Below are 14,441 nucleotides of genomic sequence, written 5' to 3'. Positions count from 1 at the left end.
TGGGCACAGCTGGTTATGGTGATGCATACCTGTAATCCCATGAACTCAGGAGATAGAGGTTGGAGGATTGCAAGTTCTAGGCCGGCCAGGGCAACTTAGTGAGTCCCTATCTCAAAAATCAATCAAAAGTCATGAGCAGGCTGTATTTAAAGGCCTTTTAATAACTTTTGGGGTGAGAATACACACATCACCTTGCTGTCTAGAATGAGACATGAATGAAATGAAATAGTGTGGAAAATACAATTGACTTTTTGTTGGAGAAATCAAATGGAAATCAGTATTTCTTTTGCTTAGGATGTGTTGTGAACTAATGCCCAATTATATCCTTTTAAGCCTATATAATGATCCATTAAATAGAGATAGGATTTTTATTTCTAAAAAATAATAAGATGGTAATTTATTTTTCAGGATTTCGATAGAATATTATTTGGAGAAGGTGTCATGGAAGTTCTACGCCCACAGCTTATAACAATTGATGGACGAAATTACAGGAAGAACCCTATCCAAGAGAAGACTTACCAACATGAGGAAGATGACGAAGATTTCTATCAAGGTAGTTATTCTTTTTTTTTTTTTTTAAAGAGAGAGTGATAGAGGAGAGAGAGAGAGAGAGAGAATTTTTAATATTTATTTTTTAGTTCTCGGCGGACACAACATCTTTGTTGGTATGTGGTGCTGAGGATCGAACCCGGGCCGCACGCATGCCAGGCGAGCGCGCTACCGCTTGAGCCACATCCCCAGCCCCCAAGGTAGTTATTCTTAAATCAGGTTAGAAGTAAAATGTATTGAGCTGTGGATGTTGCTCAGTGGTAGAGAGCTTGCCTAAGTTCCATCCCCAGCACCACAAAAAATAAGTTCAGGAACAAAGGTTTCTTGTGGGCTTGCTATGGTTAAGTTCAACTGGTGTTCCTACCATACACATGCATGCACACATACACACACCAAAAAAAAAAAAAAAAGAAAAAGAAAAAAGGAAAAAAAAAATGCCCTCTCTCTTGTAGGAGCAATTCTTTTTTTTTTTTTTTTTTGTAATCTGTAGTTGGACACAATACCTTCAATTTTTTTTTTTTTTTTTTTAATGTGGTGCTGAGGATCGAACCCAGGGCCTTGCATGAGCTAGGAGAGTGCTCCACCGCTGAGCCACAACCCCAGCCCATGAAGCATTCTTGTTGTAGTTCATAAGTCATATTTAATCTTTGTACAGAGACTTAAATGTTACAAAGGATAATTATAGAAAATATTAATCACTAATATTCTGTGACAAAATTAAATTCCTTTTTCTGTGAAGTAATACATATTATCAAAATAAAGGAACATACATAAAGGATTAGTCCAGTGACCAATAATGTTAACTGTTAATATTTTATTATTTTTCTTTTTTGTAGCCACAGATTGGCCATTCCAAAGTTACAACTAACTTTATTTTAATATAGGTAGTTTTAAGAAATAAACAGTTTAGATGGGTTATAAATATTTTCAGGGTGTTTACCTTGGGCTTGGATTTAATGCATAAACAGGGCCTTTGCAAGTGCTTTGTGACTTTTCCCTTTTGGATTATGAGCCTTTCCATTGGACCCTAAGTCTCAGGGTCAGTATGCTCTCTCATCCTCTCCATTGTCCCTTATCATCCTTGAGGCCCTCATCTCCTTTATCCCTCCTCTTTTCCCTGTGTCTGGGCTGAATGGAGTAAGTTCTCCCAGTGTCTCATTCACTGAAGTAGTCTGTGTCTTAATACTAAAAGTCACTGAATTGTGTATTTATTTTGCAGTTCTGGTAATTGAACTCAGGTATGCTAGTCAAGTGCCCTACCATTGAGCTACATCCTCAGCCATTTTAATTTTATTTTGAGCCAGGGTCGTCTTAAGTTGCCAAGGGTGATCTCAAACTTGTGAGACCTCAGTCTCCCAAGTAGCTGGGATTACAGGCATGTGCCACTGTGTGCAACTGAATTGTATACTTTAAAGAGTGAATTTTATATGAATTATAAATAGTACAAAAATTGATTATTGTGTCTGAGCTTTCTTTTTCTTTCTCCTTTTTTTGTTTTTTTTGGTACTAGAAATCAAACCCAGGGCCTTGCACTTGCTAGGCAAGCACTGTACCATTTAGCTATATTCCCAGCCTTTGTGTCTTAGCTTTTTAAGAGAAAATGGTTAAATACTGGTATATGTATGTATATGTATAAGGTCCCAAGACTGACAGATATAAAATAGTCTTTTATTAAAAAGCATTTTTATTTCTTATAAGAGCAGGTCAGGAAGACCATCAGAGCAGTGTTCTGTGATGTAATGTGTTGGGATATTCTTAATGCCTGTGCTTTATGTTTTTAAAATCCTGAGAGAGATTGACAGCTGGGGAGAAGCAGCAACAGCATTTCTGAAGAGTTGTTGTGGTTTCTCTGCAGATGCCATGGAGTATGCTGATGAGCCCTGTGATGCCTATGAGGTGGAGCAGACCCCGCAAGGATTCCGGTCTACCGTGAGTGCTCCCAGCCTGCTCTACAAGTGAGTGAATGAAGTCCCTAGCTGATCACAGGGTGGCATTTCCAGGAAACTCAGCAGGAAGCTGACTCTCATCTTCCACACTTAAAACCATGTTTGCTTAATGATAAAATAGTATTTTATGTCCTAAAACGTCAAAGGCCTGATTATAGATTAATCTTATCATACCATGTATATTGCCACTTCCTGTTGATTTTACCTCTTAAATATCCTTTGAATTTACCACTTATCATTGTCTTCATTGCTACCCTTCTGCCTTTCCTGTGGATTTCTTAAAATAACCCATTTTGGTTTTTACACATTGGTTCTTGCTCTTCCAAGTCAGTTTTTCACATTGAGGGTTGAATGATCATTTTAAAAGACAGGATCATTTTACCACCTCTGCTTAAAATCCATCAGTGGTTTTCCATTGAAGATGGAATTAGAGTAGTGGCCAAAATCTTGAGCATGACTTAAGAGACTCTTATTTTTTAGTCTCAATTCATACCACTCTTTCCCTGTCTTTGGCTTATACCCATCTGGTTTTCTTCAGTTCTCCTTTCTACCTTAGAACTTTTGAATATGCTGTTCCTTTTGCCTTAGAAACTTTCCTTTTTCTCACCCAGTTATATTTCCTCAGAGAAGTCATCCCTGTCATCCACATTGATTTCTCTACTGTTTTCATAACTACTTTTCCTTTATGGCATTTATCACAATCTGTGTTTGCATTTATTTGTGTGCTATGTGATATATCCTTCACTAGGTGAGAAGCTTCTTGAGGGAAAGAACATATCTGATCAATTAACTCCTAATGTTTGTGAAATGACTGCTATGCTTTTTCCAGGGTTTTCTTTTTTTCCTTGTTTTTTTTTGTGCTGGGGATTGAACCCAGGACCTTGTGCATGCGAGGCAAGCACTCTACTAGCTGAGCTATATCGCCAGCCCCTTCTTTTTTTCCTTTTTGTAGTGTAGGTAATCTTGAACACAGGGCTTTGTGAATGCCAGGCAAGCACTCTACCACAGAGCTGCACCTGCCGCCCGGGATCATCTTTATAAATTGCTTGGAAGTTTGTGATCACTGCAGTCTGTGCTTGCTTGCATGCATGTTTGCCCATATTCTGTTCCATATTAACCACTAGTAGAATATTGTCAACTTGGACTGCAGTTATGGCTCAGTGGTAGAGCACTTGCGTAGCATGTGCGAGGCACTGCGTTTGATCCTCGGTACCACATATAAAAATGAATAAATAAAATAAGGTATTAAAAATGTATCTGTCTAAAAAAAAAAGAATATTGTCAACTCACGTGGCTGACTTTTGGTCTTATACCTTTGAACATAAACTGGTCTAGGACATACATAAGTTATTATTGTGTTTTCTGTGTTATACCAAATGAAGTAGATCTATTCTGGGAGGAGATCTACAAATGTGGACTCATACACTTAATTGCCAACCAGCATAGTTTCATTTTCATCAACCTTGAGAGCATTTTGAAATACCTATTTAGGATTAAATTCTGGAATGTGGCCAATAGGAAACCAAAACTAACCCTAACTCCTCCCTTTCTTTTCAGGCTATGCTAACATTTTTCCTTAAGAAACATGATTTTACAAAATTGTAACTGAGTTTCCTGACAAAATCAGTGTCACGTGTCTTAATGTATATGTGTCCTACCTCTAAGATGTATAAAAATTCCTTAGAAATCTGATTCTAACTTGATCTTTTGAATCCATATATTCTAAGTCTTCATTATATACTAGATGACTTGCCTATTAGATCAGATGTTGGCTCTGCTAAATCCTTTTTTTTTTTTTTTTTTGGGCGGGGGTTACTGGGGATTAAACTCGGGCACTCAACCATTGAGCCACATCCCCAGCCCTATTTTGTATTTTATTTAGAGACAGGGTCTCACTGAGTTGCTTAATGCCTTGTTGCTGAGGCTGGTTTTGAACTCGTGATCTACCTGTCTCAGCTTCCTGAGCCACTGGGATCACAGGCGCCACTCTGCCCAGCTTATTTATTTATTTTTTTAAGGTAGTGCTGAGAGATAGAACCTGGTGCCTCACATGTGCTAGGTGAGCGCTCTACCACTGAGCCACAAACCCAGCCCTCTAAAGCCTCTGACTTCAACTACTTCCTTTTTTAAGGTAGTGAATTCTAAACTATTATTAACAGTTTGAGCCAACTACAGTTTATAATAGGCTTGTCTGCTAGCCACATATCAACAAACAGGAGCTTGTTTGAAGAAAAATGAATTGGGTATAACTTTCTTGTGTTCATATATGAATACATGACCAGTGAATCTCCACATCGAGTACCAAGAATGGGAAGTTATACTCCATGTATGTATGATACATCAAAATACATTTACATTGTCATGTAAACCTAAAAAGAACAAATGAAAAAATTAAAAAACAGAGTAGATCTTAATGGAAATAATTAGATTTGGTTATCCCATGTAAAAACTAATGAGAAAATGTTGTAGCCTAGCATGTATGAGGCCCCAGGTTCAACACCGTCTACTACTAGGATATGTCACCCATAGTATTGGTTGTATAATGAAATCATATGAAATCTTAGAAGTTGAAATAAGTTGTTAACTGGGAGCTCTTTACCTTAATCTTATGGTCCTGGGGAATGGTCTCTTAGTACTTCATAGATTCTGAAACTTCTCTCCTGAGATCCATGTTCTCATTCACTTTGACACATCTAATTACTATGGGCTCCAGAAGATAACCCTAGGTTGTCAGACTTATTTATATAAAGAGGCTAGACAAGTAAGTAAATGAATCAGTAAGTGATAGAGGTGGGGTAAATGAAAGATCGTAGGGAATGGTGGGGATTATGATAGCTTGTGTCTCCTGTTTAGGGGGGTGTTCGAGAATTGGCCATTGTTGCCATGAGTTGTCAGATCTTCTAGTTTTTCTCAAGAACTTGCAAATAGGAAATGTCCTAAATAAAACATGTCTATATGATGAATTTAGCTTGAGGGTCATGTGTTTGCTCTTTGTGCTTTTGAATCTATCCTGAATGGTGAACCTTGTTTTTGTTAAGCTTATTACTCTTATTTAATAAATCAAGGATAATTCCCTTAGGACAAACTCATAATATGGTTAATTTGTTCTCCAAAATGGACAAGATTCTACTCCCTCAAATTGTAGACCCGTTGAATGCTGAAAGTGCCCTTTGAGACTATGCCAGAATTCTTTTCATTGTGCCGCAGACCCAGATTTTGAATCTGATTTTCAGCAAACAAGGTTTGGGCATGGTTATTGTACCTATACCTTGTATTAGCGATAGCATCATTTTGCCAGTAAGTGTAATGTAGCATATTCTATGAAGCTAGATGACTCATAATAAAAAATCGAGCTTTTACTGAAGGATTTTTCTTTAAGAGTATCTTTGGTCACATAGTTTAAAACAGCTAGGATTTCTTATTTTGGAACATTTTGATTTAATTTTCCTCTGTTAATTTTTTTTTTTTTTTAAAATTACAGGCATATAGTTGGAAAGAGAGGGGACACTAGGAAGAAAATAGAAATGGAGACCAAAACTTCTATTAGCATCCCTAAACCTGGACAAGAGGGAGAAATTGGTAAGGCTCAGTATGTGTATTACGATTGTAATCACTTTTGCACCTGAATGGAGTAATGTAATTGAACTGAGGTGTTCAGGGACTTTATTCTCTAGGATCCAGTAGCAATTGGCCTTTTTATGATAGATCAGTATCAGTCTTCCAAATGAGAAGAGATATAGACATCCTTCTTTAGATTTAATACCAGGGCCTTGACTTTATACTTGACCATGCGCTGATAAACTGAAGCTTCCAGATGTCCTTGTGCATTAGATTTCTTTTATGCTTTGGTAACTTGAAATGGAATTTGTGAATTGTTTCAAGTTAGAGCTACAGAAAAACCAGTGAGATAAGAGAATATGAAACAAAGTTCAACCCTTTTTTAAAAAAAATATATTAGTTGTAAATGGACATAATACCATTCTTGTATTTCCTTATTTTTAATGTGGTGCCGAGGATTGAATTCATTGTCTCAAACATGAGAGGCAAATGCACTACCACTGAACTACAACCCCGGCCCAGTTCAACCCTTTTAATATGTGTTCTCTATAAAGGTTTTTAATCTTGTTTTGTAGACTAGGAAGGAAATCATAAGAGTAATGATGAAAATAACATAATCTGTTTCAAATATTGCTCAGATGAGCAAAAACAGTTCATTGATATAAATCAAGCCATAAAATGTCTGTACTAAGTGTTATTGTGAAATTAAAGGCATAAACTTTTGTTTTCAGTGGCTTTGAGAGGCACTGTAGAGACAACATATTAAAAAACTCATTCTAAAATGACAGGGTTTTTTCAGAATTAAAAAGGGTAGTAGCCTCCAATAGTCTATTTTCTTTCTTTTTTTTTTGAGATGGGGTCTTGCTGTGTTGCCCAGGCTAGTCTCAACTCCCTGTGCTCTGGTGATGTCCCTGGCTCAGCCAGTCTCCCCAGTGCTGGGACTGTAGGTACATGCCCCCATACCCAGCTACTAGTAATCCATTTTCCATAAACACTCAAGAGATTGTATTACATTTTGGCAGAAAAAAATTACGAATATTCTTTTCATTTTGTGCTGTATAAGAATAATTATCTTGACAGATAACTAGCAGTTGCCTTTAGAGTAATGTTGTTCAAAAGAATTTTCTTCGATGACAGAATGTTCTATGTCTACACTGTACAAAAAGGAGCCCTTGGCATGTGACTATGAGTACTTGAAATATGGCTGAAGTGACTGATATAAACCAAATTTTTAATTTATTTACTTCTATTTAATTTAGCTTGTTGTATGTGGGTTCTCAGAAGTATAGGACAGAGTTTTTGCTGGTCCTTTGGTATAGTAAACAAACTCTAGTATAAGAACTTTTAACATCTTGGAAGGACTTTTATTAAAATAAATACTTTTTCTCTAAAGGCTTAAGTTAAAAAAAAGATTTTTTTTTTCTTTTTTTGGTACTGGGGACTGAATCCCAGGAATGATCTACCACTGAGCTCTATTTCCAGCCCTTTAAAAAAATTGCTAAATTGCCAAACTGGCCTCTAACTTGCAATCCTCCTGTCTCAGCCTCCTGATACAGTGAGATTACAGGTGTGCACTATTGTGCCTGATTGAACATCTATTTTTACTGATGATAGGTGTTCCCAGGAGGGGAATTGCTGGGTCATATGGTAATTCTGTGTTTAGTTTTTTAAAGGAACTGTCAAACTTTCCCATATCAGCTATACTATTTTATTTGCCTATTAGCAATGTTTAAGGTTTGCTTTGTAGGTATTGAACTCATTTTTCTACTTTATTTGTTGATCTTAAAGATCCTCTTTTTTTTTTTTTTTTTGATACTGGGAAAGACCCCACGGCCTCATGCATACTAAGCAAATATTTTACCACTGAACTAGATTCCCATCCCCCTTTTTAATTTTAAGATCGGGTCTCTCTGAGTTGCACAGGCTGTCCTCAAACTTGTGATCCTTCTGCTTCAGCCTCCTGAGTAGCTGGGATTATAGGTGTGTACCACCATGACTCTTCAATATACTCTATTTTTAAACTTCATTCTGCTTAGATTGAATTTATTCGTAGTTTTCTTGGCTTTGGCCATGTCCCTGTTCAGATGTATATGCACATTCAGAACCTTTTTAGTTCCCTAGAGATGATCTCTGTCCCAAGCTGGTGGCCTTCAAGTGTTTTCACTTTTCTTTGCTTGCAGTGATCACTGGCCAGCATCGAAATGGTGTAATTTCAGCCCGAACTCGGATTGATGTTCTTTTGGACACTTTTAGAAGAAAACAGCCCTTCACTCACTTTCTTGCCTTTTTCCTCAATGAAACTGAAGTTCAAGAAGGATTCCTGAAGTTCCAGGAAGAAGTGCTGGAAAAGTGTTCCATGGTAAGCAGTAAGCAAAACAAAAAGTTAAAAGAAAAAGTCAATATAAAAAAATATAAAAATGGTTCATAATTGAAATAAGCAGAAAGATACAAACTTCTCTCACCATGAAAAGTAACTATTTCTGGGAGCTGGGGAGCAAGTGGCACATGCCTATAATCTCAAGTTACTTGGGAGGCTGAGGCAGAAGGGTCAGAATTTTGAGGCCAGCCTCAACAATTTAGTGAAACCCCATCTCAGACTTAGAACAAACAAATGAAAATTGCTGGCGATGTGACTCAGTGGTAGACTGCCCCTGGGTTCAGTTCTCACTACTGAAGAGAAAAAAATTGTCATGAATATGTAAACAGTGAAGTGCTTATGACTAGGATAATAATAGCAGATAATCCAGATTTAAAAATAAGTTTTAAAATTCCTTTTGAATATAGTTTTAGTTGATTTAAAAAATGAAGTTAAGATGGGCATGGTGGTATGTGCCTATAGTTCCAGCTACTTGGGAGGCTGGCAAGCTGGAGAATCTGAGTTCAGGTTTTGGGTAACATAGACCCCATCTAAATGAAAAAATAAAAGTTCATCAATTAAAAAGAAAGTATGGAAATAATATAGCTTATTATAGAAAATACTAATAAAAAATGATCTGTAACCTACCTCTAAGAGATGGTATTGTGGCATATTTTTTTCAAATATATGTATATGTATCAATGTGTTTGTACACTCATATTTAAAAGATAAAAGTTGGCTTATACATGATTTTATGTTCTGAATTTTTGAAACATAATATTATATCATGAACATTATTTTATCATTGAACAAAAATCTTAATATTTTGCTTTCTTTTTGGAGACTAGGAAGGAAATTATTTCAGTGATAATTAAAATCATCATCATCATCATCATCATCTGATTTTTCAGCTATTCAGATGAATTGATTTTATATTTTGAGTTGGGGTTTTAATATGTTGCTCAAGCTTAAAGTTGTAAATTCAGGTGATTCACCTCAGCTTCCCAAGTCTGGTACTACAGATGTGTGCCTCCATGCCTGGCTCAGATGGCTTGATTTTTTTTTTTTTTTCATTATACAGATATGTAACTGTTTAACCTTTATTTTATTATTTCTATTATTTTAATGTCTATTTTCTTATTATTATAAATAATTGCTATAATGAGTAATCTCCATACATTATGATCAGTACTTACTTAAATTCTACAGAAAGAGTATGTGTGTTTGAGATTTTTTTATGTATACATCTAAATTACCTACAGGAAATTTTATAGAACCTTATACTCCAAATTAGAGTTTTGAGTTTCTTTTTCCTACTTTTGTTAATACTTGGTATTACCATTCTTACAAGGTTTTTACCTTGAGGATTGAACTTACGGGCACTTTACCACTGAACTTCATCCCTGGTCCTTTTATTTTTCATTTTTGAGACAGTTTTGCTAAATTGTGAAGCTGACCTTGAACTTGTGATCCTCTTGCCTCAGCTTTGTGAATTGCTGGGATTACAGGCATTACCCCGTGCCTGGTTTGTATGACCCATTTTTAAGTGACTAACGTGGCATTCAGGTGCTAAAACAAGGCCATAGCTATAAGTCAAATGCTCAAATATGTAGAGAAATGTGGATGTTATAAAAAGTGAATCATCAGAACATCATTTTTCAAAGCAAGATGATTTCAGCTGGGCATGGTGGTGCACACTTGTAATCCCAGCAATTCTGGAGGCTGAGACAGATTTCAAGTTCAAAGTGAGCCTCAGCAATTTAGTGAGGACCTAAGCAACTCAGCAAGACCCTGTCTTTAAATAAAAAATAAAAAAAGTCTGAGAATGTGGTTTAGTGGTTAAGTGTCCCTGGGTTCAATACCTGGTACCAAAACCAAAACAAACAAAAAAAACAAACCAAAAACCCAAGAGATGATTTCATTCTTGGTGGTAATGGAAGGTTGGGTAGATCAGGAACACTGAAGTGTCATATAGGCTGCTAATTTTTTGGTGGGCAGAGGCTTGAAAATTTTGAAATTATTTTATCTTGTAAATACTCACCAGTTGAATATTCTTTGGAATGTTACAGATACCTCATATGAGACAATTGAATTGAAATAAATTAGTCTTTTTTTTCTCTTTGTATTAAGTGTATGCTCACTTTTATTTTCTCTTTTTTTTTTGGCTCCTGGCATGGGCTGACACAGAACAAATATTGGAAAGATTACTTTAATTTGGCCTGAATGAGATTGTCCATAAATGTCATGCCTTAATCAGTCTGAAGTACTTCCTTCCTGCTTTTAGGAAGACTGCATACTGGCATGGCCTGCTTTTTGCTTTTACATCAGGTACTGATAACAGGAGGAAATAAGCACAGCATAAAAGAGGAAATAAGTAAGGGACCATTATCTACATTATATGGAAGGGATTTTAGTGATAATAGAATGACAGCAGATGGGTATAAAAGCCTGTAGGCATTTTCTAGTACTACTTTAAACTTAGACCTCCAATTTAGGTGAGTTTCCTTCTAGAAGCTTTGAAGAACATATAGAGTTGTTCACAAAAGTAGCAATTGTTTCCCATGTTGCCTTTGGTCTGTTTTGGTTCCTCTGAATCTCACCTGACATCTCTGATGGAGTTTTATCATCTTTAAAATAGGGAAGTTCTCTTTATTCCCTTACTTAAGACAGGGGAAATGGTTAACAACTCTTTTTGGAGGGGAAGGCAGGAGATGGGGTCTTGTTTTGTTGCCCAGTCTGGCCTCAAACTTACCGGCTCAAGTGGTCTTGCTACCTCAGCCTCCCAAGTACCTGAGATTATAGATATGCATCACCACTGCTAGCTAAAAACAGAAAATTTTAATTTTGATGGAGTCCAGTTTTTTTTTTTTATTGTTTATGCTTTTTATGTGTCTAAAACACTTTTATCATGGGCTGAGGTTATGGCTCAGCAGTAGAGCATTCATCTTGCATGTGCAATACCCTGGGTTTGATCCTCAGCACCACATAAAATAAATAAGTGAAATAAAGGTATTGTATCCAACTACAATTAAAAAAAAGAAAAACAAAACAAAGTTTTGTCACAAAGTTGTCAAGGTTTTTTCTTAAAGCTAAACATGACAAACCTATGTTTTAACTTTTATATTTAGGCTTTTGATTCCTTTTGAGTTAATTTTCATGTATGGTGAAGAGTAAGTTTGAGTTTCACTTTTTTGCTTATGTGTCTATTTGTTCCAGCACCATTTCTTGAAACAATTCTAATTTCACCTTTGAATAACTTTGGTTTATTTGTCAGAAATCAAATGACTTTGTTTTTGTGGGCCTATTTCTGGACTTTATTCATGTATTTATTTTATACTAATACTATACAGTCTTGTTACTATAGCTTTATAGTAAGTCTTCTGGTCTTAATAGTGTAAGTTCTCCAACTTTGTTCCTGTAGTATGCTGTTTTTAAGTCCTTTGGGTGTAGACCTAGGAGAGGGGTAGCTGGGTCAAATGGTGGTTCCATTACCAGTTTTCCAAGGAATCTCCATACTGCTTTCCATATTGGCTGCACCAATTTACAGTCCCACCAGCCATGTATCAGTGTACTTTTTCCCCCACATCCTTGCCAACACTTATTGTTGTTTGTCTTCATAATAGCTGCCATTCTGACAGGAGTGAGGTGAAATCTTAGAGTAGTTTTGATTTGAATTTCTCTAATTGCTAGAGAATAATGAACAAAAATGATGAACATTTTTTCCTATATTTGTGGATTGATTGTATATCCTCTTCTGAGAAGTGTCTGTTCAGGTCATTGGCCCATTTATTGATTGGATTATTTGAGACGAGGTATCTAAGTTGCCAAGGCTGACCTTGAACTTGTGCTCCTCCTGCTTCAGTTTCCTGAGTTGCTGGGATTACAGATGTGTGCCACCATGCTTGGCAAAAACATTTTTATTTTCATTGATAATAATTGAACATATTTATAGTGTGCAGTATAAAGTTCAGTGTGTGGTGCACAGTATATAATAGTTAAATCATCTTACTGTCAGTCTGTCATTTCTTACATGTATTACATCTTTGTTTTGGAAACCTTCAGAATCCTTTCTACTACTAATTTTGAAATATTCAGTTAAAAATTGTCAACCATAGTTATAACACTGTTATGTAGAATATTAGAAGTTATTTCTCCTGTTCATTTGCACTCTGGTACCTGTCAACCATCCTTTGTCCATTCCTGTGGTTTTGATAAACAGGATAATACTGACTGACTGACTCAAAATCAGATGAGTAAAATGAATTGGGAACGGTGCCTTGTATTTTATTAGAGAGTTTGTATAGATACTATTTCTTTTTAAAATGTTTGATAGAATTCATCAGTGAAGCAAACAAAATTTGGGAGTTTTGCAAGAAAGTTTTTTGTGTGTGTGTGTGGGGGGGAGTATAGGGAATTGAATTTGGGGGTATTCAACCACTGAGCAACATCCCCAGCCCTATTTTTTTTTTTTTTCATTTTATTTAGAGACAGGGTCTCACTGAGTTGCTTAGTGCTTCACTTTTATTTAGGCTGGCTTTGAACTCTTGATCCTCCTGCCTCAGCCTCCTGAGCTGCTAGGATTACAGGCATGCACCACCATGCCTGGTTTACAAGAAAGTTTTAAATTGCGAATCTGACTTCTTTAATTGGTTTTGTACCCTTCTAGTTATCTTTTTTTTTTTTTTTTAAAGCAGTCCTGGGAATTGAACCTATAGCATTGGGTATGCTAGGCAGGGGCTCTACCAGTGAGCCATGCTCCCCTATTAGTTATCTGTTTCTTTTTTTTAAATAACACTTATTTATTTAATACTTTCAGTTTTAGGTGCACACAATACCTTTTTTTTACTTATTTATCTTTATGTGGTGTTGAGGATTGAACCCAGTGCCATATACATGCAAGGTAGTGCTCTACCATTGAGCCACAACCTCAGCCCAGTTATCTGTTTCTTGAATGTGCTCTGGTAGTTTGTGTCTTTCCATTTGTTTAAGATTTTGAGACTTACTGGAATAAAGTTGTTCTTTTTTTGTCCTTTAATGTCTAAAACTCTGTAGTGATATCCCTTTTTTCATTGTTGGTATTGGTAATTTTATCCTTTCTTATTCCAATTCTTTTTATTTTTTTTTGGAGGACCAGGGATTGAACCCAGGGGCATTTAACCACTGAGCCACATCCCCACCTCTTTTTAAAAAAATATATTTAATTTAGAGAGAGTCTTGTTGAGTTGCTTAGGGCCTTGCTAAGTTGCTAAGGCTGGCTTTGAACTCGTGATCCTCCTGCCTTAGTCTTCCAAGCCGCTGGAACTACAGGTTTGTACCACCGGGCCTGGCTAGTATTCCAGTTTTGTCTGTTTAGATGTTTATCAACTATATTGGTCCTTTTGAAAAACCTGCTTTTGGTTTAATTTTTCTCTGTTTCTTTTCTATTTCATTTATTTCTGCATTTATCTTTATTACTGAATTTCTTCTGCTTAGCTTTGTCTTAATTTGGTCTTTTTTTTCTTCTTTTTTTTAAAAATTTTTTTTAATATTTATTTTTTTTAGTTTTCAGCAGACACAACATCTTTGTTTGTATGTGGTGCTGAGGATCGAACCCGGGCTGCACGCATGCCAGGCGAGCGCGCTACTGCTTGAGCCACATCCCCAGCCCCTTTTTTTTCTTCTTAATGAAGAAACTTAAATCATTAATATGAAACATTTCTTCCTAGTGTAAGCATTTAAAGCTTTTTTTTTTTTTTCTCTCTCTCTCTGCATGTTACCTCTTATCCTCCAAATTTGGATATATTGTATTTTCATGTAGTTCCAAATATTTTCTAATATTTCTAATTTTGTGATCCTTTTTTGATCTATGTGTTACCTTAGAAACAATTAGAGCTTTTCATATTTATTTTTGATTTCTAATCTAATTCTCCTAGTTAGCTAGCATTCGGTTTATTTTTCTATAGTCTTATAAATGCATTTAGACCCATTTTCTGGTCCAGAATACGATCTGTCTTGGTAAATGTTCTATACCTTGAAAAAGATGTGTATTCTGA

The 14,441-nt window shown here is 36.0% G+C and overlaps 1 protein-coding gene across 4 annotated transcripts in view; it reads left to right on the top strand.

Annotated features, from left to right (window-relative positions):
• The window catches only part of ASCC1 (activating signal cointegrator 1 complex subunit 1), a 93,903-nt gene that overhangs the window by 1,824 nt on the left and 77,638 nt on the right, over positions 1-14,441 (top strand). For 3 of the 4 annotated variants that reach the window (XM_081268454.1, XM_081268457.1, XM_081268456.1), the window contains exons 2-5: positions 409-553; positions 2,405-2,504; positions 5,977-6,074; positions 8,234-8,412. In XM_081268454.1, the coding sequence (XP_081124580.1) occupies positions 442-553; positions 2,405-2,504; positions 5,977-6,074; positions 8,234-8,412 (489 nt within the window). In that variant the 5' untranslated portion in view covers positions 409-441. Of the gene's footprint in view, positions 1-394; positions 554-2,404; positions 2,505-5,976; positions 6,075-8,233; positions 8,413-14,441 lie in introns of those variants that run through there. The other variant, XM_081268455.1, reaches the window with a different exon arrangement.

The sequence above is a fragment of the Spermophilus citellus genome (assembly GCF_964194105.1).
Source record: "Spermophilus citellus genome assembly, chromosome: 15".
NCBI classification, from domain to species: Eukaryota; Metazoa; Chordata; class Mammalia; order Rodentia; family Sciuridae; genus Spermophilus; species Spermophilus citellus.
Note: the sequence above shows the minus strand (reverse complement) of the source record. Positions and strands in the feature narration are given on the sequence as shown.